Source organism: Amia ocellicauda, chromosome 8 (genome assembly GCF_036373705.1).
Source record: "Amia ocellicauda isolate fAmiCal2 chromosome 8, fAmiCal2.hap1, whole genome shotgun sequence".
NCBI lineage: Eukaryota > Metazoa > Chordata > Actinopteri > Amiiformes > Amiidae > Amia > Amia ocellicauda.
In genome coordinates, this window is record NC_089857.1 from 41,681,303 (window position 1) to 41,697,375 (window position 16,073).

Below are 16,073 nucleotides of genomic sequence, written 5' to 3' on the forward strand. Positions count from 1 at the left end.
GGCACCGTAGCTATTCAAGAGACACATGAAAAGGAGTATACTGGGCTGCAAACCAGAGAAGGAGAAGGCCTGTACCGCATTGAATGAGATTGTACGAAGCTATGGGTGATACAAGCACAACGGTTCACTGAAGTCTGGAAAGCCTTTGATGTGGGAGACATCAAACGCTGAAGATGTGACCCCAATTAGGGCGGGAGTGCACAGTAAAGTAAATATATTCTTAAATCACTTGACTTGGCAGTTGTTTGCCTAGCATGGCCCCCGCACACGCATGCATCCTCCCGGGGAATGGGTAAATGTGACACGGCGACGATCGCTTACCCCCTAATCATGGCGAATGATTCATCGCTGGAGAAGTACGCAGCTCCCGGGAGCACCGTGACCGTCTCTTTACCTGCAGAGAGAGGGGGGACAGGTTGAGTCATTTTGTATAATCATAGCTAATCCCAGAACCAAATAAATTGCCGCGTTGTTTTCGTAAGATGACCTGGAGCTGACAGAAAGAAGATACAGATTCGTGATGGCGGCCTGGACCGATACGGAGAGATGCACTGGTTGTGAAGATAAGCAGATTCCACCTGATCTTATATTTCCTAGAGATAAGAGATCTGAACTATTTTTCCATCACAGAGAGATCGACACACTGTTTTAGATGCACCCCCCTCCCCCCGTCCTCAGAGCTGGTTACGGCTGGATTTAATCTGCATTAAGAAAAGGGAAGCCACCAATGCACAAGAACTATCCTCATGGAGGGAACACAATCATTCGGAAATTGCCGAGCTATTGATCCACAGAGAAGAGAGTTAAAAAAAATGTATTTGTTCATTCTTGTTAGTGTTGTGTTGCACTTTAAAACAACTCCACCGTCTCCCATGGCTCCTTCACTGGAGCTTTACTCTTCGAGACGGCGCATTCATACATTTGTTCAAAGCTTGAATTTTTAACAAACAAGCTGAACAAATAGTGCTAGTTTTTTCAGCGCCGCTTGCTGATTTTCACTAACAATAATATTACCTGCATTGATCAAGTCCGCATCTACCTCCGATTCGGTGGGGTAGGGTCCCTGTAGACAGGAAAACACGTCAAAACATTTAAAAAACAGAGGGGGTGGGGGGCAGGAGTTTATCAAATAAAAAGAAAATCAGCACCGTGTGAAAATCCCACTTTTATCCCAACATCTGGTTTCGTCTTTAGCCTTCAGTGTATTTGGGCCAGCTTCATATTTTGTTTGCTGTCTCTAATTTATTGTTTGTGTCCTGAGGGCACTACTCTTTCATCCTCCTGCAGTCATAGATTTAAGTAGATAGTACAAAAATCAATACTTTAACACAATACATGTGGTTAAAATAACACACAATGTAATCCTAGTCAGTATCAGAATCACCCATAGTGACAAAAGACAAGCTTACCAGACCCAGAATGCCATTCTCACTTTGCAGGTGGACGGTTATATCAGGTTTGATGAAATTGCTGGCCAACATAGGAATACCGATCCCAAGGTTAGCTGGAGGATCTGCGGTCAAGGGCAATAGACAAGCATACAGTACACACTTACACACTCACATAATACAGCTGGACAAAAGTCACGCGAGTCTGCCCCCATCAGAAAACAAGTAAAGGCCTCAAAGAACTCCTGCACCTGCACGGACAGGATCAGTCAAAGTGTGTTTCCCACTGGCATCCTAGAGAACCATCTCCCATGAAAGGATACCATACATGCCATCTTCAAACTCCAGGGCCGCCCTGCGAATGATCCTCTCCCTCACCAGGTCCGACTCCTTCTTGGGTTTGGGAGTTTCAGTCTGAGTCTTTTGAACGGTCCGTTTCTGCGCAGAAGACACAAGAACTAAACATCACGCCACGGCTGGGACTCCTACGCAAACGTCACGCTGTTTTCAAAACCAACCAGTGGACTATCCATTGAAAAAGAATGTAAAGCCTGAATTAACAGGAAAAGCACATGTCAAACATCCTCTTGTTTCACGTCAAGAAACACAGTTTGATTCACTCAGACACGTGTTTCATGAGGATTGCAGTGAAGTTCATTCTGCATGCTAATAAAGGTCCCAGTGCTGAACTGGGCTGTATTGCCTCCCAGTAATTGCTGTTTAGATTACACTGATGAAGATACGAGTGAAACCGCCTGTTAATTAAAGCAGATTATTTATTATCATAGCTACAACAGAGGACAAGCAGGCGGCTCTCATCATATCCCAGAATCCTCAGGCATCGCTTTGCTTTGTCCAAAGTCTGAAATATTTCTATATGGTCAGACAAACATATGGATAGATATTTAAATTAATTCTATAACATAATGGAAGAAAAAAAAAACCTCTCCTTTAAGGGCTGTAAACTTTGGTCTCTCACTTGAGTAGCCATAGCTTGGGAGTAATCATTCTGAATGTTCTAATTGCAATTAAAGTAGTGAGCAGTAGCTTAATTTGACTAAGAAGCTCGAGCAATTTGGCACAAACGAGAATGTGCTTTGATTTGAATTCATTAGACATTAATTATTTCCAGGCGTATGGCTCAAACATATTTATCCTGTTAGCTGAATTCAACGAATATTGTATTTGAAACACCTTATGAGAGAAATGGAAAGCATGTAGGTAACAACACACAACACACAACCCACACTCTCCCTCAACACAGGAATACTGCTGGCTATTTAATTGGCCTTCAGTCTCTGTTCCTCAGTATTGCTGTGATTTCAAAAGGACTTCGCCACTCAGCAAAAGCATCTAGTGAAGTTGTTGTACACAAAGTGTTTTAAAAACATAGTGAAAAAACGAAGCTTATGTAACAGATGCAATTTTAATGTGCACTGTTTTGTTTTGGTGTTTTTGTTTTGCTTCTATTAATCTATGAAGTAGATTGCAACAGTTATTCAATTGGAACAAACAAATCATATTTTAGTTGGTTAAAAAGGCTCACGGTTCCAGAGAGGTCTAAGGGTAGGCGCTCATGTCATTCTGGGCTGTTCTTTTTAGCTGATGGTGCAAGTTGGTGCTGCTCTCACTTATTAACCAATATTTTAATGGGAAACATTCCTTTAAAGTAATTTTTGTCTGGGTAACACAGCATTTATAATGCATTATATCTGCCCTTTTGAAAAGTCATATTGTGTGATGAAGTGTGTCGTCACCTGTGTGTAATTGAGTATTACGAAATGCTTTATTGTCTTTATTGTCGAAATGTCTTTTCTCTATGAGTTATTTTATTTTAATGATTGCGGGCCTGCTCTTCTCAGACCCGAAGTCAGCAGCTGTAACAACCCAGTGGATCCGGCTTGTGTTATTGTATTATTGATGAGGGAACCCGCCAGAAAGGAATTTCTGTAGTCCACATACATGCACATACAACGATAGCACAAATACAGAAGGCTACACTTACAAAAACATAAAGGATGACCTTATGACTTAAATCTGATAAGGCTGTGCTTTTGATATGTTCCTTGGCACATTCAGAATCGCTGTAGGTCACCGTGTGCAACATTATGCAGCACACTGTTCTTGACATACCACAGACTGAGCAGTTTCATCTAACTGATTATACAAAAAGTGCATTGTACAAATGTTTCTGAGAATACAAATGTGTGATGGCTGCTTATCTGTTTTCTCCCCAACCTGCTTTGGAAGTATGTTTATACAAGATGTGAAATGCATGGAAGTGTGTTGTCGAAGCAGTCAACATATATGCATGCAGTCACAAGCTCCTTGTTCATAATATTTTGAAGTAGGTTTTATGATTATTATTATGATTTATTCAGTCATCTCTAATGTAAAACCAGTAGAACTGTAGCAGCTCCCCCGCGGTGTTCAAATTCATCTGCTTCCTGCTTAAAAGAAAACGAGCGCAGGGTTATCCCCAGCCTCCAGCATATGTGATGGGGGTCTCTTGGCATGGGGGCTTGGATGCTCTCCTGGAGACACACACACAAGTCACACACTCTTACCTCTATTCTCTTTTCATAGCTCTTCCCCTGGACAACCCTGTGAACATAAATGCTGGGGATGTGAATGTCCTCTGCTGCAAAGGTCCCAACATCTACAATTTCTTCCACCTGAAAGGACAGAAACAAGGGGGGCTCACAAATCAGGGCCAGAGCACCAAATGCTCAGCTGACAGGCAGGGGCGAAGCTGAGACACAGCCACAACAACGAAATGCATTATCTTTAACCACGATGAATCCCTTTGCTTTCAGATCTTGCACAAATGATGCAGAAACCATGTTGAACTTATGTATTTATGTTTAGACGGATTGATTGATGGAACGAGGTGGGATTCTGTGACGGTGTGAGCAATTTGAACGCCCACGAGTGAAATTAAAGTCCAGTGTGTGCTGTAATTTGCTGTGTTGTTCATTGTTGGCACTGATGCTTTTGAAAGGTTTGTGATTGTGTGCTTTCTTTCTACCATGGATGTTCTGGTTTTAACACCAGCTTTCTTGAGGGCCTTACAAGGAAGTTAGTAAAGAAACCACCCCTCTATATTGAGGCAAAATCAATTAATATTAGGTTAGGTTAATTACGGTGCCTGATGACAATTAAAGGCTAATTAAGAGAACATGTGATCAAATACAGGTATGTGTTGTGTGTCATGGGGAAGACCAGTAGGAACAAGGGTCAGTTACATTATATTATATAATACAAAACTATTAATTCTATGAATTTTGATTGGCTGCAATTCATACACCTGTACATGCAGACATTATTTAGAATAAATATGAGAGGACAATAAAAATCTGCATTAGGTTTGAATTGTGCCTTATGACTTCATTATAAAACGACAATAGGACTAAACGGAGCATGACATAATTCATTGAAAGCCTTAATTTGAGAGGGGGCGGCATCCCTCCGAGACCCTGATACTGGCAATAAGTTGCTTTTAGTTCCCCAAAGGCAAGGTCATTATATCATGCAAAATGTCCAACGCTGTCATTTCTCTAGCACAGCTTACAGTGTCAAAGCCTTGACAGCAGCGAGACGAATATATAGTTCCTGGAGAAACCAGCCTCAGCATCTAATCCCTGGCTTTGCAGTCGGGCTCTGACATGACAGTGGGTAAGAAATTGAATGTTGGCGCAGTATAATGGAAAACAAACCCTTTGCCTTCTGAGATCAGCTTCCCACTGTGAGGCCTATATTAGTAATTGCCGCAGCAAGAGAGACAGACAGTGGGTGACCTGAAACAACTGTGGGTGGGGCAGCGCTGAACACATCTGCTTGGAAGGATTTTTCACCCGAGGAACTGAACCACATTATGTGTGTATACATATATATATATATATATATAATATACAGTGAGGGAAAAAAGTATTTGATCCCCTGCTGATTTTGTACGTTTGCCCACTGACAAAGAAATGATCAGTCTATAATTTTAATGGTAGGTGTATTTTAACAGTGAGAGACAGGATAACAACAACAAAATCCAGAAAAACGCATTTCAAAAAAGTTATAAATTGATTTGCATGTTAATGAGGGAAATAAGTATTTGATCCCCTTTCAATCAGCAAGATTTCTGGCTCCCAGGTGTCTTTTATACAGGTAACGAGCTGAGATTAGGAGCACTCTCTTAAAGGGACTGCTCCTAATCTCAGCTCGTTACCTGTATAAAAGACACCTGTCCACAGAAGCAATCAATCAATCAGATTCCAAACTCTCCACCATGGCCAAGACCAAAGAGCTGTCCAAGGATGTCAGGGACAAGATTGTAGACCTACACAAGGCTGGAATGGGCTACAAGACCATCGCCAAGCAGCTTGGTGAGAAGGTGACAACAGTTGGTGTGATTATTCGCAAATGGAAGAAACACAAAATAATAATAATAATCAATGATCATGAGAACGGTGAGGAATCAGCCCAGAACTACACGGGAGGATCTTGTTAATGATCTCAAGGCAGCTGGGACCATAGTCACCAAGAAAACAATTGGTAACACACTACGCCGTGAAGGACTGAAATCCTGCAGCGCCCGCAAGGTCCCCCTGCTCAAGAAAGCACATGTACAGGCCCGTCAGAAGTTTGCCAATGAACATCTGAATGATTCAGAGGAGAACTGGGTGAAAGTGTTGTGGTCAGATGAGACCAAAATCGAGCTCTTTGACATCAACTCAACTCGCCATGTTTGGAGGAGGAGGAATGACCCCAAGAACACCATCCCCACCGTCAAACATGGAGGTGGAAACATTATGCTTTGGGGGTGTTTTTCTGCTAAGGGGACAGGACAACTGCACCGCATCAAAGGGACGATGAACGGGACCATGTACCGTCAAATCTTGGGTGAGAACCTCCTTCCCTCAGCCAGGGCATTGAAAATGGGTCGTGGATGGGTATTCCAGCATGACAATGACCCAAAACACACAGCCAAGGCAACAAAGGAGTGGCTCAAGAAGAAGCACATCAAGGTCCTGGAGTGGCCTAGCCAGTCTCCAGACCTTAATCCCATAGAAAATCTGTGGAGGGAGCTGAAGGTTCGAGTTGCCACACGTCAGCCTGGAAACCTTAATAACTTGGAGAGGATCTGCAAAGAGGAGTGGGACAAAATCCCTCCTGAGATGTGTGCAAACCTGGTGGCCAACTACAAGAAACGTCTGACCTCTGTGATTGCCAACAAGGGTTTTGCCACCAAGTACTAAGTCGAAGGGGTCAAATACTTATTTCCCTCATTAACATGCAAATCAATTTATAACTTTTTTGAAATGCGTTTTTCTGGATTTTTTTGTTGTTATTCTGTCTCTCACTGTTAAAATACACCTACCATTAAAATTATAGACTGATCATTTCTTTGTCAGTGGGCAAACGTACAAAATCAGCAGGGGATAATATACTTTTTTCCTTCACTGTATATACATAAATACCCACCACTGCGCTGCCATCTAGGGGTTTCAAACTGACACAACAAGGGGGTTGATTGCTTCGTGCTGGACTGTTTGTGTTCAGGTATAACTTTGTGTACCTTAATACAAATATACAGGATATATACTTATATATTTCTCTCTATATATATATAGAGAGAGAGAGAAAGAGAGAGATCTGTACTAAAACCAATTTTTGTTGCAATCTTATGTATTGAGCAGGTTGCCAAGGTTTCTTAGTCTTTCAAAATGGGATCATAACCACATAAAAGTTCAGGAAAGATCAACCTGATAAAAGCCCCGCCCCCGCCATTCGAATCAGTCTGTAAAAAATAACTGAAGAAAAAAATAAACATCACAAAGCAGTTGTGTGACCAAACGAGCACTAAATAATCTATAACAAATCACAATTCAAATGTACTTATAGGCAGTATGCAAATCACAACATTGTCAATCACAAAGTCCATTATGGGCTGAGAATAGTCAAAATTCTCTTTAAAAAATGTACAAACAGCCGCATCAAAGGTATCAAAGGAGATTTGATACTCCTTTGTTCCATATGTTTTTCACTGAATTTGTGAAAAGCTGTCAGCTTTGGATATAAAGTAGTGCTTTTGGCACACCTCCAAATTTGTCCGATGTGGCATTGCATTTGAGAAATTAGATTGCGATGTTTCTTTATTGTATTGAGCTCTTCTTTAGGCATTTTATACAACATTTGCATTGCCTCTTGTCATTCTGATTTATGGAGCTTGCATTTTCTCTCTACAGCCCATTCAATCAAATATAAATCTATGCATTTTTTGTATTTCTTCTATTTTTTTTTTTGCACAGTTAATTTTGCACAGCCATTGTTTGTAAATCATAACTTGCAAGTCAGCAGCCTTTTTCTTTGTATTAATCAAATCCAGTTAGATTAGGCCTCTCTTTGCTAACAAAAGGCTTGTGTTAGTAAGTGCGTGGACTGAGGTGTTCAAAGATAAAACACTTTTTAAAATGAAATGCAATATATATTTTTAAAAATCTAATTACATTTTACGTAACTCAGAGTTCAAGGTAAACTAAAACCTGTTAGAACTGTGTATCATTTTATTTCTCTTTAGTGGAACATTCTGGACTTTACAAAACAGACCTTAATATCATCTGTATTTCCCTTCAATTTTGTTCATTTATATAATATTTTACAGATGCCATTTAAATGGTTAGCAGAATCTCAAAGTCCTTTTCACTGAGCCGTCTTAATTATGGGCAGGTAAATGTGATTTATAACCTTTATATGTATATATGTACATGTCTAGGAGCCAAGTTAAACTTTTATTAAGACCTGACCTGAATTGCACTGAGAATCTGTTTAAGTTGCAGCTAATGTTGATTCTGCTCAGCCTGGAGAATTCAAATGATGGCAGATGACAGTTGGTAAACAAGCGAGTGATACAAAAATGGATTAAGGCCTAAGGCCAGCTCCCAGCAAAATGATTGTCCATTTAAACAAACCTACTCTGAAACAGACTAACACAATAATAAATTAAGACTTTCATGTGTGCCAGCTCAGCTGATGTGATTTATTCTAAGAGGTATAGTCTACAGTCTTGAAGAGGCTAAAAATAAAAAAAGTGTTATTTCTTCCAAAGGTTAGACACATTTAAAATAAATAACAGAAAGTAAGCAAAGAGGCAGTGACAGTTTGTCAACAAATGTTTTTAAGCCTAGCAAGAAATTACTAACTATCAATGCCATTCACTGTGAAAACAAAGCATCTCCAGTTGTTATTCATTAAAATGAACATAAGGGAGCTGTGTATATGTTAACACACACAGACACACACGCAAAACACACACACACGTCACAAAGACACACACATTGACACCCACACGCACACACGCGAACACCCACACGCACACACGCGAACACACACACGCACACACGCACGCACACACAAAGACACACAAAGACACGAACACGCATTGACACACACACGCACACACGCTGGCACACACGCACGCACACAAACACACGGAAGAAACCCTAACAGAATGCAGGCTTCTCACATTGCTTGAGCACATTCATAATAATGTCAACTGGTGGCACTTTAATTGCGGAGAGCTACGCACCCTTCACACTGAACAGGTATGACAACAAGGCAGAGACAGGTGTTTGTTCAACATGGTTACTCACTGTAAGAAACAGACTGAGAAAAATCTGCATTTGATCTGTGGACCAGCACCCGACATGAGAAACACCAAACAAAACTTGACCAGCACCAGTAGTGACTGTGATTGCAGCTCATTAACTCCCTGCCTCATCCTTAACAATTTACAGAGGAGACGGAGTAGAAGACAGACGGGGAACCAGTTGTGTCCCATCGTTTTGTGTCTCATCAGTGTCACTGTTCATTATCGAACGGAGGGAACTCTGAAAAGGTCAGAGCAAATCAAGCCCATACACGGATGAAGGGCACCGAAACATCTGCTGAGGACTCGTCTGCCGAAACTAAACATCGTTGCTCTTAGAGGGCAAGGGAAACATTGTATTTCTCCACAAAGCAAGAAAAGAGTCTCCCTATATCTTAACCACTATATATTCAATTTATTTAAACTGATGCAAACGTATCTGTGAAGGACATTTTAAACATTGCTATTAAAGTGCCATCTCTGAAGGAATTGTGCGCGCAGCACTGTAACACAACGTTGTTTCTTCTTTTACAGATATACCAGATCATAAGGTGAATACACCCCCCACCAAGATGTCTCCCCATACACAGATAATGAAATTAATTCCTGCATATGAATTCCCTCAGCAGAAGCAACTGGGAAATAACACCTCGAGAACACATTGAAATACACTAGCCTCACAAACATGACTGCCACGTGTCTTCAGATAAAGCAAGAGTGAAGAATCTACACAGAAGAACTGGTACTGGTTTCACTCCGGATTAGTTTGGGCATCCAGAGTTTAATTCAAATTAGCGGCCTGATCACATACTGCATGGTAACATGAATGTTGTTTTTTGTTTTCTTCCCTTGTTTGTCTGCTGTCCTGTGCTTTGGGGTTTTTGTTGTGTTTTGTTTTTCAGAGTGCTACCCATTGTTTTCCAGTTGTGGAAATTACTTTGAAACAAATGCGATGATATTATAAGGGCACCTTCTTTAAAATAGATCTTCAAATTAGAGCAATTTGGGTCTGGGGCCACGGTGAAGTAGTGAATTTCTAGCCCTTTGGTGAAAGATGCCGCCTGTTAGATGAAATCCAACGCCTTCCCATTAAACTGCTAAAATAACTGAAGGTTACCAGTAATTGCTGTGCAAAACAGGGGATCCATATGAAAGTGCTTTGAGAATAAAATAAATGTCACTGTGTGCTTTATCATGAACTTTAAACTGTACGTCCCTTGAATATTAAACAGCGATTGCAGCCATTTTTAAAAGCGGTTTAGGTATTAACATTTGGCCACCATCATTTCTGCATATTACAGACGACCAGAGAATTTTTATTACAGTTTATGAAAGGGAAAAGTACAGCTGTTCAATATAGTGTGGTAGTAGCAGGTTTTTTTTTCCCCATTTTAGTTTTCTTTCTTTAGTATTGCAGTTAATGTCAGTCATTATTTATACCCATAATGCACAGGTAAAAGAGTAAAGGGAAGATGCATTTAAATTAAAACATTTGCAACAAAATAAAATGGATCAGGAAGGTAGAGTAAAGGTTTCCTTACAATAAAAAAACAGCTACAAACAGAAAATGAATGATTAATGATATATTCCAGGTACCAGATTGATTCAGGTTTCTAGTACATTATACATTTAGGCAAGGAAGACAGGGACCTTGGATAAAACAGAATAAAATGGTAGACAGTCCTCATCTATTGTGAAACCTTTCTGCTTTTTATAACAACAGTATGATGTCCCTGTCCAAAAAAAACATCTCTGCCAAGGCTGTCGTTTGACCCACTTGCTCTAGACAGGTTTGAATCACTTTGAATTAAAAAATCAGTGTGTAAGGCCGTGCTTGTGCTGCACCCACCTGACAGCGACATGACAGTATCTTTACAGATTTATTTTTAGGATACATTCGGGTGCTGCTGTGTGATGTGTGATGAGTCCCCGTCGGGTTTTACTTTTCCGTACACAATTCAGGAAAGGCGGGTACGGGCGGCTCCTCGCCTAAAGTGATTTGCACTGCAGAACTTCAAATACCAAGGAAATTGGGAGAGAGAGACAATACTTCCAACCAGTAACAGCAACTAGCAGATAACGGCACAGTTGCTATCATACATTCAAACAAGAGCGATCATATCACATGCATTCTTATTGCTCACATCAATCTCATTACTCTCCTGCGTAAGACTCAAGATGCAAGGCAACTCGACTATGAGCCACGTGGTGATATATATAGGGTTCAAGGACCTTTACCGATGTCTTCAATAAATGGGAAAGACAAATGGCAGCAGTTTTACTATTTAAAATAAGATACAATAATATTAGTAAGATAAAGGAATGAAGTTGCTATTAATAAAATAGTGATTAGATATGCCAAGGCAAAATATAAAAAATAACTGTAGACCATGAAAAAAGTTACTAGTCTTCATTAATGACATGGCATTCGATAACAACAAGCATCCCTTTCTCTGGGCATTAAGCTGGAAAGTAAATACAAAAAGAGGAACAAACTCATTTTTCAAATACGAACAGTGAAGTGCAGAAAATATATTGTTGAGGGGGAAGTGGAAGGGGGGTGCTTGTAATGATTTTGCCAATCCCAGGTAATTTAAATAGAAATTAGAAGTCATAAGGTCCGTGCTGTGCATTGCTATGGAACTCCTCGTGCATAATATTCTGTCAAATGCAATGATGAGGAACCAGTGTTTCAAAATTGAACACACACACAGGAAAAAAAAAACCTTTGAAGACTGATTTAATCAATACACAATTAAAAAGGCCTGGAAACCATTTCAGCTGCTTGCCATGTTAACAATGTAGCGAAGAACAGCTCCACTCTGCATTCATAATGTGATCCAAACAACTAACTGCAAATCAGCCGCTCTCTGTCCCACAATGCACGCAGCCAGCCATTGTACCTGAGATAACAGGAATTGCAAATTTAAGGAAAGAGTCTCGTTGCCTAGGAACCCGGCAACTACTATCCTCATTTTAACATTTTTTTATCTAAACGGCCTTTAGAACGCTAATAACGGTCCACGGGGAGCACATTTCTGTGATAATAATTTAGTCTCTGTTTTGACACAGGTCTCCTGAAAATGTAGAACTAACACAGAGCTTGTCAATGTAAAGGTAGAGAACCAGCATTAGCCTTTTACTAATTCCACCTGCTCTCCTTTGGCCATTTGCTCCAAATGATTATAATGCAGCATCCATTTGAACAGTATGCAATGAAATCAAAGCACTCCTACCAGGATCTGAAGCACAATACGCCAGTCTTAGGGTTAAAAGCAGACTTTTAAAGGCCTTTTTGTTCAGCCTAAACAGTGTTGGCTGGAGATCTCCATTACAAATCAAGAAGAAATGTATCCCAGGACCTCTAGAAGTGAAAGATTACATTTGTAGTGGAGCCGAGGGAAATAAATGGAAAAACACAAATAAGGAGAATAGACATTTAAAAGCATTACAATACAGACTTGCTTTATGCTGTTATGTATATTACACACCAGAATAAATATTAAAGACACCAAATCAGACAATATTTTTATAGTTACAGAATGCAATTTCAGCACCAGTACTATACGTGCTGAAAGTGTTGAGTTTACAGGGCACCCAAACAGACACAGGGCAGTGTCCCAGAGACAGGAAGTTGCATACAAAGGCCTTAAATAGATAGGAAATCTCAGCCTGGCAGTGCCGCCAAGAGTGCCTTGTGATCCGCATTACTGAAACAAGTGTTGCACATCAGTTAGTTTTCAGTTCTCTCTCGTTCGGTTTCCTAATTTAGGAAGACTCAGAGGTCCTCCTTTGACAGCCATTCGTCTGCCGAACAAAGGTATTTATGTTTCACTGAATACCAGTCATTCGTGATCCACTGTAGCTTTTAATGTTTGAATTAAAATTGTGTTGTCACTCTCATGTATGCTTTCACTGTACTGTATTTATTCCATACGTTTCTGACCTGGTTTCACATTCTGTTTAACCCTAATTGATATCTAATTGATATCTATTGATTTACCACCATGCAGGATGTCTGAGATTAATCATTATCCTCCGAATCCCTCCAGCAGTTCACCTCTACTAACCTAATTTCTCTAACTGCCTATATGTTCACAGCACTATTGGAGGCAGTCAGCGTGGATTTGGAGCACGGAGATCCACTAAAGCCAATAACATTAGACTTGTTTAGAGTTGAAGCAACTTAAATGGATCAAAATAGACCCCATGGCATTGCTACTAGATTTCCCATGAAGTTCTTAAATGATTCAACACGGAAGATGAATTATTAATTATTAACTCAGTTCCGTTAGAATACATTTTTTCCCCTCTGTGATTCACTGACCTCAAATGCCCACATTTATTCCTATTTTGTTCCAATGAAAGTCTAAAATATATATTCAACTCTGCTCTACCACTTAAAATGGACAAGGCAGCCCAATTACTTTGATTTAGACCAAAAAATAACAAAATTAAAAGAAAAGAAACAGGGGAAATGACTGACAGCTGAGTTTGGGGTATTTGAGGTGAAATGGAGTTAATATCGGACCGAAACTAAAATGTTTAGCACTAGAAGTTACTGTTATCCTTGCTTTTCCCATCAATCAATCAGGTTTTATTTTATGGAGTGTCATTTTGTGATAGGAACCTTCTTCAAGCGCACAACATAGTTCATAGTTATGACTACTGCCAGAGAACTGCAATTTCTGTTTTAATTAATGTTTTTCTGCTTTGCTGCCTCTGCCTGCCTTCGGATGCATCTTTTGTCTCGCTCTGCTGCGTTTTAAAACACAAAACAACAGATGAAAGCTTTAATTCAAAGGCAGGAGAGGTTTGAAAAAGGGGAATGATAGAAATTCTGTAAGGAAGCTTCAAAGATTTAAAATCAAAATAGCCACAAACCAATTGTTTGTTCAGCTGTCGAATGTTATTTCAGTACACAAAAACTTTCACTGATAAGTTCTGTACGGTAACCTTTACAGAAGCCAGCCTGTGTTTCTTTTTTGTTTCTTTAATGACTGTAAAACAGGGATTTAAAATAGGAAAAAATGTATGGGCATCCAATTATTGTACACCTCTGAGTGCACTCGGGTGTCGAGAGCACATTAGCTACTTTATGGTACACATTCAAATGCGGTGGACAGATGGTGATGACACTTCAAGGTTCAGATTGGCAGGTTATGATTAATCCCAGACAGTTTTATGTGCCGATTCATTTCATACTCAATTTAACTTTATTTTTTATGGCGCCTTTAACTAACTGCAATGGAGCAGTATTGACTCTAATTGGCAAAGTCGTTGTCAAGGGATGGGAGCGAGGTAAGTTAATTGCAAAATTAAGAATCATTATAAAGACATCCTTTACATTTCTGGCAGTATTAAAACAGGTTGTACCGAGTGTACACAGATGGGGTAGTCATGGTTTGACTGTTGTGAACTTTTGATTGATGAGACAGGTCTGCTTTTGACATGAAAAAAGGAAGACTACAAATTATATTATACTGTGTACTAGACAAAAGACAAATTCTGTCTATTACTTTATTGCATAATTACGCTGCTGTCTCTGTCATGGAATAATCCATACTTCACTAATGATATTGCCTACATGTCTACTTTCTCTGCAAAGTATGTGTTTTCAAAGAGAATAATGGAATAAATAGTTATACTCATTTGTCATTATTGGTTTGTTTGCTGGCATAAAATGTCTCCTGCTGAGACATAATTTAAAAACCCTAAAACAGAATGCGTCTCTAGAACTGAGAGGCTCATTGTATTATGAGGACATTCATAAACCTTTTACATTCATGCTTCTAATTAGACAAGCAAACCAAGGCAGCCAAATGGGAGTCTTAGATACTAATTTCATAGACAATAAATTCCTTAAAGTACAAGTTGGCCAATTCTAGACTTCTCATTCAATGACACCGAGCCCTTGCATCTTTGCAAACAACATGAAATTCAGCCAGGCTGGAAACTCAGTGAGGGAACCACGATCAGATTTCTATGCATCCCCACAACAAAAGAAGAAACCACTGATCTAATACATGGGTGCCAAATATAACAATTGTTTTTATTGATTTATCGATTCGCCCACACAAATGACATTCATAAAAGTCACTCGGTGCAAGAGGAGGGAGGGGGGTGTACGTGTCACCTTTTACACAACATCTGCCTAAAAGCTGGAAAAGATTGTTACTGCAAACTGTTCAGTAAGTGGTTATTACTTAGAGAGGCAGAGAAGCCAAAACCATTGAGGTCCTGCGGGCTGGATTTCAAGCCCCTCTGAAATACAGCTACAATTATAACACAAGAAGAGATTGTCCTGAGACACAACAAAAAAATGTTTGTATTCAATGTGTTCTACATACCTCCACTACTGTGATTTTAGATGCCTTGCACATGGGCTGGTTAAAGTTCCTTGCTGTTTTTCTGTAAAAAGATATCAGAAGAGATTTTTTAATTAGGTAATAATGTAGCTTTCAGCAAATACCTAATCATATTTTTCATGAAATGGTCAATGCTGAACTCTTGTGGCTGAAAACAAGCATTACATCCATAAAGTATGATTTCAGCTTAATGGAAATAATAATTACATCATTTCAAAAATGTATTGTAGTTAAAGGTAATTAAAAAAATGAGAAACACCAAAATAACATATCATATGTTTTATATGCTTAATTATATCTGTTGTGTAGCACTGTAATTTATAACTATTGAGACAACTCTTGTTCATATTGTTATTTCCATAAAGACAACCCTAGTTTAAATTCATGACAATTATTTCCCAGCGTCCAGAAACTGCTAAACCACCACGACTGACAACTAAACAGAATTCCTCATCAAAATAACGCTGCATAAATATTTATAGTACAGTTGCATTTTGTCTTGTTTAGGTCTGCTCTGTCTGCACAATGTTCCCAGCACCCGAACACAACGTTCCCAGTACCTGAACACAATGTTCCCAGCACGATCAGCTTTCCATGCCTTTACTAGTGCAAAATCCCCAGTGATGGCCTTCTCCATCACATAGTGTCGGCCATTAAACTCACGCACCTGCAGACGCA

At 39.7% G+C, this 16,073-nt stretch overlaps 1 protein-coding gene across 1 annotated transcript in view; it reads right to left on the minus strand.

The window, feature by feature from the left end:
* Positions 1-16,073, minus strand: part of oxct1a (3-oxoacid CoA transferase 1a) — a 47,130-nt gene that overhangs the window by 20,704 nt on the left and 10,353 nt on the right. The window contains exons 6-12 of the mRNA XM_066711440.1: positions 15,956-16,062; positions 15,378-15,438; positions 3,956-4,063; positions 1,712-1,826; positions 1,410-1,504; positions 1,015-1,063; positions 322-394 (exon numbers count right to left, since the gene is read on the minus strand). Coding sequence (XP_066567537.1) covers positions 322-394; positions 1,015-1,063; positions 1,410-1,504; positions 1,712-1,826; positions 3,956-4,063; positions 15,378-15,438; positions 15,956-16,062 — 608 coding nt within the window. The remainder of the gene's footprint in view (positions 1-321; positions 395-1,014; positions 1,064-1,409; positions 1,505-1,711; positions 1,827-3,955; positions 4,064-15,377; positions 15,439-15,955; positions 16,063-16,073) is intronic.